This window comes from Ammodytes marinus (genome assembly GCF_949987685.1).
Source record: "Ammodytes marinus genome assembly, chromosome: 7".
NCBI classification, from domain to species: Eukaryota; Metazoa; Chordata; class Actinopteri; order Uranoscopiformes; family Ammodytidae; genus Ammodytes; species Ammodytes marinus.
The window spans coordinates 8,608,403-8,629,123 of NC_137211.1; the positions used below are offsets into that span (position 1 = coordinate 8,608,403).

At 40.0% G+C, this 20,721-nt stretch overlaps 1 protein-coding gene across 1 annotated transcript in view; it reads right to left on the reverse strand.

Moving 5' to 3' along the window:
- The window catches only part of kazna (kazrin, periplakin interacting protein a), a gene marked incomplete at both ends in the record, with an annotated part of 159,224 nt that overhangs the window by 121,364 nt on the left and 17,139 nt on the right, over positions 1–20,721 (reverse strand). The window contains one exon of the mRNA XM_080030636.1: positions 17,142–17,305. Coding sequence (XP_079886762.1) covers positions 17,142–17,305 — 164 coding nt within the window. The remainder of the gene's footprint in view (positions 1–17,141; positions 17,306–20,721) is intronic.

Below are 20,721 nucleotides of genomic sequence, written 5' to 3' on the forward strand. Positions count from 1 at the left end.
TATGAGACAGCACATGAGGCACTACTGCAAATGAGCTTCCTTGCAGCATTGATGACTTAGTGTCTCTATTTAACTCATCTTGCTCTAACATTTTAGATTCTATTGCTCCCCTTAAACTCAGACATCCCAAACCTAAGTCACAACCCTGGCTTGATGACACAACCCGCTCTCTCAGGCAGGCTTGTCGTAGAGCTGAGCGGAAATGGAACAAGGATAGACTTACCATCTCTCTTGACATTTTCAGAAATTCATTAGCAGCCTTCCAGACAGCGGCTAAGAAAGCCAGAGCCAAACATTTCTCAGATATTATTAACAAACACTCCAACAGACCGAAAATCCTTTTTAGTACCATCAACTCAATTATTAACCCCAAAGTCTCCCCAGAGGTCGAGTGATCCACAGGCATTTGTGAAACTTTTTAAAAGTTTTTTATTGATAAAATAAAAAACATAAAACTGTCTTTTACCCCCTCTGCTTCCAGCACTTCACCGTGTCCCCCAGCTGTTACAGCTATATTTGAAAAATGTTCACCAGTGACCCTTGATGATCTGAGAGATATTATCAAGCACATGAAACCCTCTACATCCCCCAATGATGCTATCCCCTCTCAGATCATCAAAGACGCCATTGAAACCATCGGTTCAAGCATTCTGATCATTATAAACACATGCCTTGTCTCTGCTACTGTTCCCTCATGTTTCAAGCACGCGGTTGTCCAGCCGTTGCTTAAAAAACATAACCTGGATGTTAATTGCCCAAATAACTTCCGTCCAATATCGAAACTACCATTCATTTAAAAAATTCTGGAAAAAGCAGTCCTCTCTCAAGTATTGCCATTTCTCAACTCTGCCAATGTCTTGGAGCCCTTTCAGTCTGGCTTTAAGGCACGCCACAGCACTGAAACGGCTTTGCTAAAAGTGTCTAATGACTTACTCCTCACGCTAGACACAGGTGAGAACGCCATCTTAGTCTTATTAGACCTTAGTGCTGCCTTCGATACAGTCGACCACCCCACTCTTCTAGCCCGTCTCCATCAGTGGGTTGGTATAAGGGGCTCAGCTCTGCAGTGGTTCTCCTCCTACCTCTCCCACAGATCATTTTCAGTGTCCATAGGTCAGCACTCCTCCTCTGCTCCTCTGTCTTGTGGGGTCCCCCAGGGGTCCATCCTGGGTCCAATCCTGTTTTGTTTATATATGCTCCCACTGGGGAATATAATCCGAAAATATAACCTGTCATTCCACTTCTATGCCGACGACTCACAATTATATCTCCCTCTGAGATCCGGGGACTGCCTTCATACGCTCCAAGAGTGTCTCAAGGAGATAAATGACTGGATGGGGGATAATTTCCTCCAGCTTAACAACAGCAAAACAGAAGTCATTATCTTTAGCCCCTCCAAATTAAAAAAACCCATCGTCACTGACCTAGGTAGTCTAACCCCATTCATCAAACCATCTGCTAGAAATCTGGGCGTCATTTTTGATTCCGAGTTATGCTTTAAAAAACAAATTTCATCCGTAGTGAAGAACAGCTTCTACCAGCTCAGAACCATCTTTAAAATAAAGCACTCCCTATCATATCACAACCTTGAAATAATTATCCATGCTTTCATTACTTCACGGCTGGATTACTGTAACTCCCTCTACCTTGGTCTCCCTCAGTCCCTCATATCACGCCTCCAAATAGTCCAGAATGCAGCAGCAAGACTGTTGACTGGCTCAAAAAAGTGGGAACACATCACACCCGTTCTTGCTTCCCTTCACTGGCTGCCTGTACAACATAGGATCATTTTCGAGACAGTTCTCATGGTTTTCAAAGCCCTCAATGGTCAGGCCCCATCTTATATAGCGGACCTTGTACACCCTCACGCAGCCCCTAGGACCCTAAGATCCTCCAATAAGGGTCTTCTCCACATCCCCCGATCCAGACTAAAACAAAAAGGTGACCGGGCCTTTCCAGTAGCTGCCCCACGCTTGTGGAACCAACTGCCACCTGACATACGTGATGCCCCCTCCATTACTGCCTTTAAATCAAGGCTCAAAACCCATCTGTACACCCTGGCTTTCCCTCCCCATTAGCTATCTGACTTCTACACTACTATATATGTTTGTGTGTGGAAGTCCGGGTTATATGTATTTTGTATTTTTATCTTTATTTTTTCTATTGTTGTTGTTGTTATTTTACCTTCATGTTGGCATACTGAATGCACTATGTACAGCACTTTGGTCAGTAAAAACTGTTATAAATGTGCTTTTATAAATACATTTTACTTACTTACTTACTTACTTACTAAACCAGCCTGCAGCTACAAATACAGTTATGTTTCTTATCGATATTTGCTAGACATACAAATAATCCTTTTAAGTAAAGTAATGGGCTTTAAATTGGGTTAAAACTACAGCCAAGCCTTCACTGCCTGAGGTATGCCACTAAAATAATTATGGATTCTTTTTTATTGTGTTTTTTTTTGTTATTATCAATTAATACATTAATGAATAAAAAGTATTAAAAAATGTATTAATTATATGCATTTTTTTAACTAGGTAAGACAGTAAAGGAATGTGCCTTCAATAGTTATATTTACTTAAACTGACAAATGTATACTTTCATTTCAAAATGGCGTCTCAAGATTAATTAAAAAAAAATTATTTTATGTCATGCCTTTACACATCCTCTATGAAGCAGAATTACAAGAAAAGGAGGCTATTGTGCAAATGATTCCCTTATTTCTACTTAATATAGGCGGGAGAAGACTTACAAGTGGACCTCAAAGGAGCACGCGTGATCAATCAGGATGAGAGGTCTGGAGGAAGAATTACCATGATTTATGGCCTTTCACACTGTTATTTACTACTCGTGTCACAAGCAGCCCACATATAAGGTAACTCACGGGAGCATCCCAATGAGGGCAGCAGAAATCAAAGATAGCTAAAGTGTAATTATCTGAGGGAGAGCGAGGAAAAGGAAAAGTATTGAAATCCAATCCTTGCATGCATTTAAGTGTGTACACAGCCAAACATAAGGGTTCAATACACTGTCTTAGGCAGGACATTCAAAATCCTGCAGCCTTGCAAATTATAAAGTGTGGGAACAAAACACAAATAAGAAAGAAGCAAAACACGTATGATGTCACTTTTTTTAAATTAAGTCAGAAAAAAAGATAGGGAAGTGTTCTCTGCAGAGCTTAGTCAAGCAAATGATCAATATTCAAAAACACTGTTTCTGTGATGAGTCATTCAACTAACGACACAGCCCGGATCAACGGTCTGCTGCTGGAAAAATTCAAGCTATTTTAAATGAATATTTCATGACAATGACACACCCTCTGACATCAGAGCTTTCCCTTTCCTCTCCGTTGATATTTGGGGAATTTGTCAACATAATTTATGGTGCTGCTGAGCTAGAATCTCATAGCACATAAGGTGAATGATGAGGGCAAAAAGGAAATAATAAATCATGTTAATGCCAAAAGCATAACCATCAGTAAGGACAGTGTCTCCAATCACGGAAACTGTCAAATCAATATGCAGGAAAATGTTTTAGTTGGGAATATTACTAGAGGAAGACAAAAGAGCAGTGAGGGTAAATAAATGCCTTTTTTAATTGAAATCCTATGTAGCCTAAACGTTTAGAGAAACGTCTCAACAGTCAATAACCACCTTAGAATCTGCTGTGTGTGTAAAGCATACAAAGAGATACGGCTTCTTTCATATTAGCTGTGCAAACAGAGACACATCACTGCAATCACAGGCAGGAAGTCAGACGTAGAAGCTCTGACCTTTTCTCTAATGTGGCAGGAGCTCAGTCCGATAGTGAAGTTATCAGACCTTTCCATCAAAATCAATCACAATCCACATCAATCAAAAATCGGCGTTTTTTTTCACCCTCCTGGAGGTGGGGGAATCGACCCATGCAGAACCTCCAATAGTTAATGCCAATTCCACATCAGGGTCATTGCCATTTATTCTTGTTAATTAATGCAGCACACAAAGTTTAAATTCATCTTGCAGTATTTATTAAAAATTGACAATCATTTTCACCAGCTCATAGTTTGCATATAATATAATTTCTTATATTAGGGACTGGAATTGAAATGTAAATTACTGCAAGCCATTAATATGCCTATGCAAACTATGCGAGACCCTTAGCTCACCATTATTTGATAATGAATGGAGTTGTCTTCACAGTGAGGCCATGCACAGATAAATAAATGAAGACAAATTCTGCAGTGCTGTGCAATGTTACCCGGGTTTCCTCCAGGTGAGAAATCTCACTGCAGGTTTTTAATGCTAAAATATTACACTCATTACACAATATATAAATTAGCATACTAAAATAAACAGCAATTGTACTTATACTGAATCTTGATCAAAACAGGAAAAGTCCTCTACACTAGAATGTTCATTTAGATTGGTAAATGCCTTGCAAAAATTACCCATATGAGTGCTTTACCATGTCAGACCCAATTTCAAGACAACATTGGTTTGACACTGTCAAAAAGGCAATTGTGTGGTGTCCTTTTAAAACAGGCACATATTGATTTGGGTCTAGGTTCAGTAACCTACCAACGGTCAACACCGGTTTCCACTGCCTTAATCCACAAAACCTGGACTATCATGAATGCAAGCTGTTTCCTTTTTTTTCCTTTAGATTTGCATGGGTGCCCAAAGCACAAAATCAAATCCCAGATCAAAGCAAGTGTTTTCTGCACTATAAGCCTAACATCACTCATCCTTCCAGATGCCATGCTTAAGAGACCATGAGTTAAAAGAATTGGACTTTCCTCCTACAGTGGAGGGCAAAATATATGTACTGACAGAGGCATTCATATCAGTGAGTTCCATGTGTCTTTCTGTGATGTTTTTTTTTAGCTGTAATTCCACAGACACGATGCCTAAACTGTAACATGACAGGCATATCCACCCATACTGTTCTGAAACCAAAGAGGCTTTTAGGATAGTACAGTGGTGGAGCACATACTACACTGTATATATGTTTGTTGGGCTGAGATCGATACAAATTACATTTTATATTTACCCATAACCATGGGGTGGATTAATGCAACAGCGGTGTGTGTGTGTGTGTGTGTGTGTGTGTGTGTGTGTGTGTGTGTGTGTGTGTGTGTGTGTGTGTGTATGTGTGTGTGTGTGTGTGTGTGTGTGTGCTTATACAGTTGCATCCATACTGCACAGGGATTGTAATACATAATGTTGAGTAAGAAAATTTAAATTCATAATTAAGAAAAACTTAAGAAAGTTTGCTCGGTAAGGATTCAGAAAAATAAATAAATAGACCAACAACATGATGAATATATAGGCCAGCAGACAGATGAATATATCATTATGACAGAGACTGATTTAAGAGCAGGGACAGCAGTACTTGCTTCAGGATATTGCTCCGACTGCTCCATGCTGAGGTCTTCCTGCTGTTGCTGCCACATAGAGACATATGAGCCATCTGCAGCAGCTTTCACCATGGCAGCACGTCACTATCACACTAAACATCTAATAGCTTGTGCCGGATAGTAAGATGCTACACAATATTACCGTCATCCAAAAGTGTTCCCTCGGGAGTGACACCCAATCGAACTCACTTGTCTGTTGCCATCCAAATCATGTAACACACTGAAACAGGCTTACAGGATTACAAGCATCTCTGGAACCAAGAATCAGTGTGAAAAACAAACATGAGAAGTATTTACAAGAATGTTATTTCAGTATACTGTATATACAGACACATATAATGTAAAATTCGAAGCATTCCAGCAAACTAGCTTTCAAACTTTCATTTGAAAAGCTAATCAAAAATACTTCACATTAACAAGGAATGTTCGTTAGTGTAGATTTAATGACAGAAATGTGGTGCATTACATAATTTGTGGGTCCCCTTTGAATACACAGAGCCGGTTTTCCAGGGAAGGCAGCTAAATGGTTCCTATCGATAACGCAAAGGGGGTTCATTTAGCAGTGAAAATGTGCTGGTGTGCATTTTGTTTTTTTCTATTTTCTAATTAAAGATAGCGGCAGTGCTTTTTTTAGCTGATGCTAAAAGCCGCAGGGGAAGAGGACACAATTGCCTGCTGACAAAATGGTAGTCATTTGTTCTAATTTAATATTTATCTATTGGAGGCTGAGTTATCAGAAGAAGCTAAATTGAAAGACGCCCAAGCGTGCCCAGACATAGTCAGCAAAAAATACAGGAAAAAACGCCAGCTCTGATGACCCTCAAACAGAAACTGAGCAAATGGTATGGGTGGAAGACAGGGACATTTTATCTGTGTGTATGTGAGGGATTTTGAGGGAGCAAGAGAAAGATGCAGACTTTGCACATATGGATTAAAGTACATTACAGCAGGGCTCAACCACTTTGTTCCCTTCATGACTATACATTCGCATATTGGATTCGCATATCCATGGTTGGATTTGGCTTTATTCAAAATAATTTGTTTCTTCACTCTAAACTCCAAAGAAATACTATTGCACAAGTTGTTCTGACATGACAAAGTTATAAGCTTCTTTGAGCACTGGGAAAAGCACAAAATAAATTTGATCTATTATTATTATTATTATTATTATTATTATTATTATTATTATTATTATTATTATGGGATTTTGGCTCTGGAGGAGGAAGGTAGCGTCCCAATTCTTAATACCACCTTCAAAGCTCTGATTGGCTGCTTTTTTCATACCAGGAAAACCAAGTCAAAACGCAATACACCACACCCACTTTTTTTTTTTAACCTTTATTTATACAGGTAAATCCCATTGAGACCGAAGACTCTTTTGCAAGGGAGACCTGTTTTCCTTTCCCACGTTACCATTCACACACATTCATACACCGATAGCAGGCTAACTATCGACATTCACACAAGGCAAGGTGGGTTAAGTGTCTTGCCCAAGGACACAACAACTGTGACACAGGTGGCGGGGTGGGGATCGAACCTCCAACCCTTTGATCATCAGCCGACCCACTCTACCAACTGAGCCACAGTCGCCCCCACTGTATATGAATAGAAGAACAATCTGACTATGAATAGCTCTGACCCTTCAAATGTTTTATGTGTGGAACCAGTATACGATTATAGCATATTTGAAATAATTGTGATGACATAAGTTTTTGCTTATGAAAACAATCCTGTGGAAAACATGGTGTAGTCTAGCATCCCCTGTTCTGATCTGTACAGGAAGTAGAGGTGTTGTCATGACATGCATTTCAGCCTGCTATGGTGAGCTTCTTTATACCACCAGTAAAGTATTGTAAACATAATGGCTATAATGTGGGTTAACTTGGATCTACAAGCTCTGGGTTTTGCCTTGGTCATAATAACATACGGCCAACGAGACTTGGCTTCATGGGCGCACTGGCAATCTGGCAGTTCGGGAAATTGCCAGAAGGGCTGCTGAACTTTTGGGCCAATTTGGGGTGATCAGGAGCTGTCCCTCCTCAAGTCTATTGGCCCAGACAGAACAATGGTTATGAACTGCATTGCTCACAATTAAATATCAAGCATATATTTAAAAAAAAAAAGTTTTTAAAGAACTTTCATTTTGTTTGGTTCTGAAACAACAAACCAAAACAAATCACGGAACTAACTGAGCGTACTGTATGAACCATGCCGAATACATGTACAATTTCACACTTAGAAGGTCGTAAGGACTTGCTCAGAACCTATACAAAGCTTTTTTTATTTCATGCCATAGTCACAGTAAATATAGAAGGAACTAAAAATACTGCCATGGTGTTTTAAGACATAATTCCAATTCTGCAAAGGCCATTGCATGTCCTTACCCTCAATGTGCCAAATTCATCAAATACAAGTTGATATCCTATTTATGCATGAAACTAGCTTTAAGGTCTGAGTCAACACTACCTGAACTGAACAGGATACTGCTAGATATGGTTAGGCAATCTGTGTGTAGTTTTCCTGTAGTACAGACGTCCGCCTTTACTTAACCGTTCAGATAAAATATGTGAATTCATTGTTCCATCAAAAGGTTTCAGAAATCATTTTCAGCCATGGTGGCAAGTATAATTTTATGCAAATCCGGTCTACTGTCCAGGTTGGTCCTTTGAAAAGGCTTCATTGAAATAAGAAAGAGTTATACATGGGCACACATTGGCACTATGAGCAAATGAAAAGTGCTTGGATCATTTAGTCGGTTCATCCTGAGTTTGTCGGCTTAGTAGGAAGACTCAAAAGAACTCATGGGAATTGGAAAAATAATCCCATTTACTCTGGTATTTAACCACGAGGGGAGAGTTATCCTGTCCGCTTCTTTAGTCTGCAATCGCTGCCCAAGATCAAAGACGAGACTCATATCACTCTATGTTAGTTGTAATATTGACAGAGTTTTTCCTGAGCAAAGCAAAAAAGACAGAAGATGGCAGAAAGTTACCAGAGACAAATTATTTTTTTCATAAGGGGACCATTTGACTATTTGGAGTGTAGAGATTTAGGTAAGCTTTTTTGCAGTTTTTTTTTTATATTGTTGTGTCATATTTAGATGCGAGAGGCTTGAAGGACAAATATGGCCAAGGGAGTAGCCAGATACTGTTAAATATTTCAAAGAGTACTAGGATTATAATGTTGCATCAGGGTTGTGTTGTGGAGCAGTGTTGCTATAATAAAAAAAAACTTGAAATTAATTATTAGAGAAATCTGTGTTTGCAGTAAGATTTGACCCGCAGTTGTTTCATGTAATTTTATTATTTTGGATGGATGATTGATTTGCCACGAGAATAATACAACCATTTAGTGTGTTGCCCTGCACCTTGGATTCTCGCAACTGAGAAGAATCAACATGAACAAGATACATGACCCGTACAAATCTGAGTATGATTGGATGGCCATAAAAGCAGCACAAAGAGTCATTCAATTAGATTGCTCCAGCTTCTATAAATATGATTTCTGTGATTTTGTATTGATGGGTGTATTGTGAAGAAGGAAATTGAAGTCCTGCCAGCCTTCAACAGATGTCCACTGATGTATCAAAAGACAGGTTTTGCATTGAACCCATAGTATAAGCGTTGCACTAGATATTGTTATCTCAAGGCTTCCACAAGACCCAGTAAGCTTTTCCCACTGCTGTACTACAGAGATAAATTCTTCGAAGCTATGGAAATTGAAGCGGCTGGCAATTCATGCTTGAGCAGAACACGTTAATGATTCCAAAGATGATATAACCCTCAATTATTATTTCACTAGGCCACAAAGAAAGTGATTATTCCAAAACTAAACATTGCTGAGCCGTGTATTGTTAAAGTCGCTCCCTATTTATTGATTGCTTTGAAGCTCATTCAGGAGAGAATAATACAAAGTAACGAGAGTGCTTCGATGATAGCTCCAGTGCTTTTGAAATCATGGATTAGGCCACCATTAATTGCTCTATTAGCCATCGAACGCTGACTCGTCTAGCTGTGACGACTAGAGTGATAAGTGTTGGCAGAGTTTTTACTCGATACATGTTTTAAACAAATGCTTAATTGCATGGCACCACATTACTTTTTTTTAAAAATGTTTTTAAGATATTTTTGGGCATTTTATGCTTTAATGATAGTGCAGAGAGACAGAGGTGAAATGGGGCAGAGAGGGGAGTGACATGCAGAGAACGACCGCGGGCGGGAATCGAACCCGGGTCTGCTGCTGTGCCACATTACTGCATGCATGCCAAAATGTTGGTGTGAAGACATCCATCAAAGTAATGAGTGACAACTGTTGTGTCATAGGCGCTTTAAAAAAAACACTCGACAATGTTGCTTAATCTAGCTACAGTCACCAAGTTGGCAACATAGGCCGAAACTGACTCTGAATGAGGAATTAAGGGATAGATGAATTCCGGGGAGCACAAAATAAACAGACATTAAGCAAAGACATTGCATTAGGTGAACAACAACTGGAAGATAGTTATGGTAATTTGGCCCGCGTTGGCCTACTTATCAACACGGTCAGCAGCTGCAGCAGAGGCTGTGACAGCCAACTCATTGAGGCACTTAAAAACGCTTTAAAACACTAAGTGCCTGTATGAGCTGCATGAAAATTATTTATTATTATTGTTATTACCTCTTCAGTCTTTACTCAGTCAAATCTGAAAACACAGACATGATCATATAGATCTACTGCGACTGTGTATCTAAATCATTGAAAAGGGGAATGTTTGGGTCATGAGTGTACCTCCACTAAACAGTGTAGCTATTGATTGATTGATTAACAGCAGCCACTTGCATCAGAAAAGGCCAATATAGCTCTGAAACCCATTCCAAAGTTGAGGGCAAAGCCTCTGAGGAGGAAACAGGGAGCAAAAAGACAGATCAAGGGGGGACTACCATGAACACAAATTTTGGTTATTAACTCTCCAACATTACAGTACTTCCTGTTTTTACGATGAGAATAATCTCCTGAAAGCGTGTGTCAATAGAAATGTGCCTCAGTTGCTCATGTGTGCACGCCAATGCACACCTGAGGCAGCAATCCTGTCAACTGACGTCCAACTTTACTGCATGAATGTAAGAGCAAGTTAACTTAGGGCAGTGTTGAACCTGATGTGGCCCTGCCTGGCTGTGGTAGAAACTACCATCCACATGAAGAGGAAGATCACTTTCCCATCACCAGCAGGCTACTAACTAAATCATCCTGCAATTGGCATACTTCTCTTGGCTTGCGATCCTCTAACTTTAACTATGGCATATTGGAAGTGTCTACAGGTGAGCCCGCACAGGGCAAATAATCTAAAAAAATAATAATGGATTGCATGAAATTAATATTTATGCAATGGCCGATAAAATAACAAAGCTGATGGAAAGACATAACATAGATTCAACCACGAACATGACTGCCTGTTCCTGTCAGACAAGCCAGGTTGCCTAGCAACTTAGGTATGACTTGGCCAGCTATTCAAATATTTCTACTCAACAAAGAAAAGCAACAGTAATTGAACTGATGAACTTCCCCTGAGTGCTAGTCTGGGTTAGAATGCACACAAGTAAATGCATTGTTAAAAAGTCTTATAGTCTTAAGGTGTTATATCAAAAAGATTCCATTCTTATAATGAAATAGAAAGGATGTGTCTGTCTGTTAATGATGAATCTTCATCAAAAGGTAATGGGTTTTCTGTAGTATTTCTCCAGTGCACAAGGTCATCTACGAGACACCTAAGATCTACTGTCTCATGATGAAGTAGATCTGGTTATTATCTTTACTCATCATGTTCCCCTTTTATCTGTAACAACTTACAGCTTCAGAAGACCTTGTATCTCCTTACAGACAATGCCATATGGGATTCACAACCATTTGATCCGGACAGATCAAGCCACTCAATACCAAAATCAAACACAACGGATTCCGCAAGGACAAGTCCAGTGTTTCAAGCCGCTGCCTAATGTGAAATCTGAAAATAGTTTGTTTTTCTGGTTTAATGTCTTTACTTAGCTGTTTGCGCGTGTCTGACCTCGAGCTTGGGTTTCACCTTGATAGACACGCATTTATCTTTCCCAATCCCAGGAGGCCAGAAAGGACACTTAGTCATTGCACCAGCTGTGTTTTGTGAGCAGCTTCAGAGGGCTGGTCATCACACAACCTCTGAAGTATTGCATGCTGGATCAATGCAGACTATTAACCATGTGTAGTGTTGCTATTCCCATAGCTTGTGTTTGTCATTGTTAGAGCCAGACCTTGACTTCTCATGTAAAGGGTTAAACCTTGTTAAGAGAAGGGCATGGGAACTATGTGGTGTGATGAAGGCTTGCACAGTTATCAACTCTCTCCCATGCTCTGTTAAGGGCCTGCCCCCAATCAATAGACTACTCATTATTTTATTTTGACAAGGAGTTCATAAAAGTTGATTTTATTGTATTTTTTTTTTTACAGTTTTTTTTGCAAGTAAGCGGCCAATGACCTTTCTGGTCGACAAACACTTGGTGGGCTTTAAGGGGGCAGCCCTAATAATATTGATTTATGTGTTATACAGTTTTACTTTATCAGAGTTCAAGTTGAAATTGGGAACACAGTTCCTCACAATATGTTATTTCCAACTGACTGAAATGACAGTTCCCATACCGTTACTGTTTTACTATGATAGAGTGCTCTTTTTTCCTGCAGGCAACATTCAGAACTGTATTCCCATAATGAAATGGTTTTTCAATTTATTTCTTACAAGATAAGCCGTCATTTTCAATCAGCTCAACTTACGAGTCTAACCGATAAAGGAGTAATATCATGCATCTCGCACTGACAATTCAATTTTTGTGTGGCCCAAAAAAAAGAGTATTGCAAGTAACTGATAAAGAGTATAAAAAAATATATAATTGTTTTCTATATTCCTTCTGGGTACTATCCACTCAATGAATGAGATATCCCTGGGAATTTCATTAAGTCCAATTCTCTTGACCGCAGCAGCATTACGAATGACAAGGGTTTGACCTTGTCTGCATAAGTACCGTCAGTAGGAAATAACATTTAACAGATATAGGGCAATTATAACTTTGAGGAAAGGCAAGAAGCAAAGGGAATAGTAATTGAAAATGTGAAAATGACAGAGCCTTCTAAACAGATGACCTGAAGTTCAAGCTTGCTGCCTTTGATGTCAATTACATATATTCACACTTTACTTAGTATTACCATGTAATCACCTGGTCAATGATCAAATTCCTCCGTGATTTTCTCTACTTATGACATCTATTGCAGCATGTCCGTCCTGGGAGAGGGATCCCTTACTCTGTCGACTCTCCCTGAGATTTCTTACATTTTTTTTATTCCCGGTAAAGGGTTTTTACTGGGAGTTTTTTCTCAGCCGAGCTAAGGGTGTAAGGGCAGGGTGTCATATTGTATCATATTGTATCATATATCATATTGTATGAAATGTAAAGCCCACTGAGACAAATGTATTTGTGATTTTGGGCTATACAAATAAAACTGATTTGATTTGAATTAAATCGTAATTTTTAAATTCAAACAACACCGAAAATGGAGTCTCGGTCGAGGCAATCCTAGTATGTTTAAAGTGCTGTGAGTTGTTTTGACAGTAGGGTTAAACCCGGGAAACACGGCAACTCTCTCAGACAGTAGATTAAGACAAAAAGCCTCTTTATGCCAAATGATCAAATTTCCATTCTTATTTGTCACACTCTGGGATTGAGCTGGCCCATGAAAAAAGCCATCACCGTGGTACTTGGCAGCATGTCTGGCTGGCCCTCATTGGAGCAGGGCCTATTAGCACAGGCCTGGAGGAGGCAGAGGAAGGGGTTGAGAGGGCAGATGGGACCAAGGTGATGTATTATGCATGGGTAAGAACCATGCTCTGGAGGGCCAGCTGAGGCCCCAGTCGGAGAGGTTGAGACTGACCCAACCAGAGCCATCACACACTGGCTTCCTCTAAGGCACTCTCCCCCCCCCCCCCCCCCCTCTCCAAGCCCCTCTGAGACTGACGGCAGCCTGCGCTCTACCATGACCCTGGGCACAGGTCCATCACTATTAGCTAATATATGTGGAAGTCAGTACGTTGTGTTGAAATATTAATTTGGACACTTCCAGGATAGTCATTTGATTTGACAGCACCAACTTAGGTTTCCAGTCTGCACAAAATATAGATGGGGGGGTTATATCCTTACCATATGCTGCAATTTAAGCAGTATACATTGCTTTTTTGGTCATCTAGGGGGAGGAGCAGTATAAAAAGTAGAAAACACAACTTTGACATTTTTAAGTTATGTGTGCATGCTTTTACATTGTACACACCCAGCAGACATAAGGAAATAGGAAATTAAGCCTATAAGAGCAGTGATACTGAACCAAAGATAAGGGCAAATTTAAGACAGAATTACCATCCATTCACTCCCATAAAACACAAATGTTTCGGGAATTTTAAAAATACTGTATCAATGTCACTGAGTTCAGAAAAAGAAAAGACTTCCTAAATATATAGAGTACCTTTTGGCGAAGTAGTCTCACAGTCGTACTATATTGATTCTCTAAGAATAGCAGGCAATGATAGCAATATGGATCAGTTCTGAATACATATTACAAAGGGCTCACATATTACTGGCTTTTTGTGAAAAATTCCTTGCATGAAATATTGATCCAATATATTTCTATAATTAATGTTTTAAGCACTAAAATGTTCTGAAACTGTGTACTAAAGGATGGCTGTGCGTATGAATCTGCTTAACTTTTTCTGAGTGACGGACGTGCCTGCCGCTCTCCACTGGTGATTAGAGCAGAGTGGAGGTCAGCGCGAGTCGGATGGATCTTATTTATCAGTGTCTCCACTCAGTCACTGTCAAAGTCACCTTTCCTGGCCTCCAAAATGCATCCACTTTCCCCTTGGGCTGGGCTGGGCTGACTCCCCCCCTTCCCCGACCCCCCCCCCCCCCCCAACCCATTTTCCTCCACTGATGAATGACAGCTCAGCTAATGTGGTCACAGCCGGGTACAGCATGGGGATGGGCAAATAGAGGGAGGGTCAGTGGCAAAAGCTCAGCAGCCAGTCTCCTCCCAGCTTGACTGAGGATACACACCAGATGGGCCTTTGGAGGAAAAGAAAGATCTCCATGACGGAGCTGCCTCTTGCAGGACAATATTATTGCTTTGTTTAAATCTCCATGTTCTAATGATATGGCATGAAAAGGTTGAAAGAGTTGAAGGTAGGTTTGTGAACCTTAAGTATTTTTTTAGAGTTTTGTGGTCAAGTGCCTTATTATGTCATTGAGTTTATGTGGCCCTCTCAGTCACTGCAGAACTAAAGGGGACCAGTCAAGGCAAAAAAAAACAAAAAAACATCAGTAACTAATTGAATTTGATAAAGACCACATACACGTTACCATACTATTGCACATGTTGTTATTTAATACATCATTTTAATCTGCCATTTAAAAACACATTAAACTTGTGTTTCATATTTGGTTATCGTTTGGAGATTTTAATAATCAAAAAACTTGTCATTTGGTGTGGCTTAAGATGTGATTTTTTCAGGTTTGTGAGATTTTCCAGGTTTCCAATAGCCATAGAAACCCTCAAATAACTGTAATACTTGTTTATCTAATATGTTGGATGGAAATGTGTTCTGTTCTTTCATCACCGCCTTTTACATACTACAGGTTGGACATGACAAATTACATATACAAAAATATTACGTATATATATATTTATTCTATACTATCCCAAACGTCTTTTGAGTTTCCAGAACAGCGCTATATAAATACACGATGTATAAAAATAGGCCAGGTTGTACTGCATACAGCTTCTTGTTCTGGTGAAACAAAAATGGGAAACAGCAATCCTTACTGATTGACGGCCTGCCTCATGACTGTTCACTAAAAATGAACAGAGAGCAGTTCAAGAGAGTGCTGACAATATCAGAAGGACCTGGATTGCGAGTAAATTAACAGACAGATATGCTGCGCTTGTTGAAAAATTGATTTTAGAGGGAGAATGAAAGACAAAGTGATAGCTTGCACGTTATGTGTCAGTCAGCAATCACTCAGTAGTCTTCAAGTCTCCTGTCCTCGTGGACTTTGAGCATTAAACACACCTTTTCAGCCTCAGATAGAAATAGACAATGAGAGACTGAAATTATCAAAAAGACAAATATGCTAAGTAGATACTCTTTATCCCTCTCTGTACTCACTTATTTTAGTGTTTTATTAATGATGATGTATAATAATGGCCAGACAGGGAGGCAATCAGCAAGCCCTTAAAACCTTGTTTTAGATTAGAGTTCATGACCATTTTTCATTGGACACCAAGTGTTACATTGCATCTCGCGCCAGTAATATATTTGTATTTGTGTGAGGGGAATACAAATTACACTGTGACAAAAAAAAACACACTCAATCACACTCTTGACATCGCCACTTCAGCTGGCTGCATCCTCCCTCTACTAATTGGAGCTTCCAGCCTCTCCACTCCTCCTCTTCCCTCACAAATGTTGCATGAAATCATCGGAGGGAAATTGAGCCAAAGAATGGGCGAAAAGAGAGAGAGGGGGAATAGCCCATAGAGGGGGTAGCCCATAATGTCATGTCCCCATCGTCTCTATTTGACGCAATAACAATGGGTCAGCAAATTCATTTACTAACAAAAAGTGCCACGCTAGCAGTCTACAAGCATCAATCCTCGAACCTTCTCACAGCTGCTTACTATCCCGGAAAATTCATTTTTTGAGGACACTGGGGTCAAGAAAAAAAAAGGAATGAACTGTTAGAATACGTTCCGACTCTACGTTCGATTTAGTAGATCTAGTATTGTAACAAGGGAATTGAAGTGCCAATTGACTCCTATGGGGGAAATGTAACCTTGTTGGTGTACCCCTATTACACACAGTCAAATATTTTCATTTCATTGGAGGCCTTTTGCAGGAGTAGCACAGAAATGGAATAACGTGTCTTCACGAACAATTGCACTGGTACAAAATGAAGTATGAAGTCTATTCCTACTACACTACAAGTCTGCCAGGTATCGGCACTAACTAGGTTTTTTCTGTGTTGTGATTTCACAAATGAAAGTGTCCTTTTTGAACATTGTTCTCCAAGATCGCATTAACTGTATGAGGTGGATCGTTGTTGTATCATTGCTGGATAATCCCACTACATCGCACATACGTCTACAAGTAAAGGTTATTATCCAAGTCCTTCTACTTACCATTCCCCAAGGTGAAGTCATCCAATGACTCGGTTTGACCAAAAGCCCAAAATACAAAATCATTTACACTTATACTTACAATTCACAGTGATGTTAAGCTTCAATTTACTTGAATGAGTTCTCTTTGATCTCACTTGTTGTTCACTATTTTTGGACTTTAAAGGATCAACGTCAAGGCAACTTCAGAAATCTTGTTAACGCGATAAGGTGCAATGGCATCAGCACTCATTTGTACAGCACAGTTCACCAAAGTTGAACTCCTTACAATAGCACTGCAGTCATTTACCACATGGATTGTGTTGTTGCTGAAATCAATACATGTTGGTGGAAATACCACCACAACACCAACTGTGATAATAACAGCAGATAAGGACAGAATGGAAAGAGAGGTCCATTGTCATTACGATTTAAAACTAAAGGTAGCAACTGCTTGGTCAGAGAAGAGTCTCTATTTCTTCTATACCCGGCTGGCGTTCTTGTCAGTTCATGAATGTATGAGTTTTTCTTGTACCTGTGCATCCACGAGAAGGTGCCTCATCATGGTCATGGACTTGTGCATGGACGGCTCCTTGTCAGGTGGACAGAATGGGTGCTGCTCCTCCGGCTCCTGGGGCTTGGGTCCAGTCACCATGATGCTTGCAATCTGGTCATTCAGGCTGTTCAGAGACTGCGCAGCTAGACAAGAGAGATACAAAAAGAAATGTCATCACAAACAAGCCGTTAAGAAACAGGGCATCTGTTGTATTTGGAACTTTGACGTGGTGATTAACATTATCCGACATTAATATTAATGATTTTGACTTTTACCGCGCTCCTTTTGATCATCCAGGGGAAATCGTGGTGTTACAAAAGGCAATTTAAAAAGTGTTTTAAACGTCCTTCTTATGGGAGTTGCAGGCAGGCTAAAGGGGGGGATCATGAAGTGTTGTTAATACCAGTGTGAACACACACACTTACGGTAGGAAAAACAAAGATAACACAGTGTGGAAGAACATGATTTCCGAACTGTCACACTGTCAAAGAGTTTCTCTGTCGACGCCCTTTCTGGTCAAGAATGTTCCATGTCGGCCTGAGAGTCATCCTGTTTTTGTTTCCTTGTTCTTGCTTTTGTGAGTCCCTGGCAAAGCTCTCCTTTCAGGTTTCCTCTCCCACATTAAACAACTAGCCCGTCCTACTGTATTTCCTCCCACACACACACACCACACACACACACACACACACACACACACACACACACACACACACACACACACACAAACTTCCTCAAACCCTCTTCCATTTACCATTAATCCCCCTCAGTCTTTGAAAGGTCAGCACAACTATTTCCGAGGCCACCCATGTGGTGGAAATGTTGGATGAATGAAAGAGTTAGAGAATTAATTTCCATATTTCTGTGCCTTTTTTAGCTTAAGTATCTTCTGTATTTTTCATGTGCTGCAACACTAACCCCTAATGTCTCGTTATCACTCTCCCAGTCAATGTTATATCTTTGCTAAAACCTCCCAGTCAAAAGGGAGACAGCAGTGCAGCTATCAAGGGTTGACCTTCTGACCTAGAGGTCATGTGATACATACCCACAGTCAAATCATAGATTTCTAGTGTACTGCTGGAATCATGCACTGGCTCCATCTCGGCCAAATTAAGCAATCCAACCTGCTAAAGGTGGAGTGAGCAATTCTGTAGCTTGTTCTTTGCTGAAGAAAAAGTCCAGTATAAATACAGCCTAGGGCTCTGTAAATGGACTTGCACTGCTATGGTGGCCCCCTTTGTTTACATATCCTTTGTTTACATACCAGAGTCTAGGCTGTGTATTAACAACGGATCACACAGTACGAACAGGTAACGGATGGTGAGGAGATATTCACAGATTTTGACAAAAAGTGATTTTGACAACAAGCCTTCTCCAGAATCCCTGACTCCGCCTTTTAATCCATATAGAGAAGGGATGACTTTAAGCCAAGAATCTAGATTGGCTCTTTTCAGGATGAACATCTAAAGCTTCTTTCACACCAGAAAGCCCACGCAAAAGAGAGAGAGAGAGAGAGAGAGAGAGAGAGAGAAGCCCCTTTTACACAGCCAGTGAAACAGATTAATGTGTTACATAACCAAAACATTATTTCCCCGTGGCTGACATTTCCAAGCAAACAAGCTTTGAGTAGGAAAATTTGACAAGTGGCCACTGAAGGCAGCAGCACAGATAAGAAGGGGAAAGGAGGGGGCTGAAGAGGAAGACTGTGTCCCCTTGAGGTGAGAGTTGAGCAGACGTCAGATGTCTGGATACGTGTTCACAGACAGTTAACACATTAAGTAGATGGTTTACAGTACAGCTGGTCAGTACAGTAAGACACCGTTTGCTCAATGCTATTTTCATCATATTTTTTCAAGAGTGGATACCATACATTAGCAATAACATGTAAAGCCTGTTCTCTCCTTCAGTCGATGCTTTGGCAGACATGGTTCCAGCTGCTTACTCTTAGTGCCCTCTACTGGTCAATTAATGCACATGCAGGCAACTTGTGAATTGAAATGATTAATATAAATAATGATGATAATTTTCCTGTTTATATCCTGAGAACAAAAAAAGTGAATAGGTTTTTTTTTAACACTATAACCTTCATGAAAGTAAGATTTATTGCATGATATATTGGACCGCATTGATTGAGCTAGATGTGCCTGAGTTTGCATTATAAACATACTGTATAAGTTAATGAATGCCTCTTTTAAAGTCTCAATGAAAAAAAAAATATTATGAAGATGATGGCTGACTGCATTTGATTGTACAGGTTCCATTAACAAAGTGGCCAATGATAAGTGTGTGTCATATATTGAAATATAACAGTGTGAACATGTTCACTTACATGGGAAATGAAAAGGTCTTCATGCGGTATGAATGATGGCGACATTTTAGACCTGAAGGGAACAGACAAATTGCCACTGTAGAGTGAACCTAACTGATACAATTTCGATCATAGCCATTGATCTTAAAAGCTACAGTACACAAAAAAAATCAATACAGACACTTTGCTACAGTACGATAAGTCACAGACACACACACACACACACACACACACACACACACACACAGTCACCTTTACCCTGTACATTCAACACCAAACATTGATCGGCAACTACTGCGATCATAAAGCAACGAGGTACAACTAAATGGTATGGAAGCATCGTGCATTACTCCATGGACAAACTACTTATCGGTTATAATGAAGCAGCACAAAATCAATACTTTAAAGGAGTTAAGGACACAACAGCATTTTTGATAGTAGATCTGATTTCATCACACTATAAATAATACAGTATGCTTGTTATACATATATCTTTTATCAATACTAATAGAAGTTGGTGCTTTGGTCCTCAGGTCAGGTAACGTTAGAGCATAGTAAAACAATTGTACAGACATAAAACATTAAAGTTGTGAACTTGTTACTTTCCATCACATATTCCGTGTTTCCAAAGTAACACTGTGACAGACAGGTAATGCAGTGACATTGCTGCCAAGGATAACGATGCAAAAACACACCAAACTACAGGGACTGTCACTCTGTGTCTTTGTCTGCAAAAAATAGATTTCACCTACAGCTTGCCTTCAGCTAAGGTGACAGCTGATGAAAGACATGCGAAAGTGTGGAGGTGTGAAGAAAAAAAAAAGGAAATGTGAAAATTGCAGCAGTTAGGTAACAATGGATGCAAGGAAAGTAAAAGTGTAATTATGGCTCAGCCCCTTGCGCTTTTCCCGTCTCCTTTCCTCTTTTCTGTTGTCAGGCCAACTTACGCAAATCTCAAAGTGCCTTACATGTCGTCTTATAGAGACGAGAGCACAGCAAATAATGAGAAGAGGTTACAGCATCGCCCTCTCCGGTTTGTTAGGAGGGAGAGCTCTGTGTGCCGGGGAGAAATAGGATCACTGATGAAAAGTGTTTGAAAAGAATGAATTAAGCAAACCTTAAAGAAGAAGGTGCAGTAAGGATCAAGGAGAGATAAAAGAGGCTCATTTCATGGGAATTGTTCGCAATACAGGTGAAATCTCTGAGAAAATGTTGAGAAACAGTTCTGAGGGGTTTTCTGATTTCACACTAACA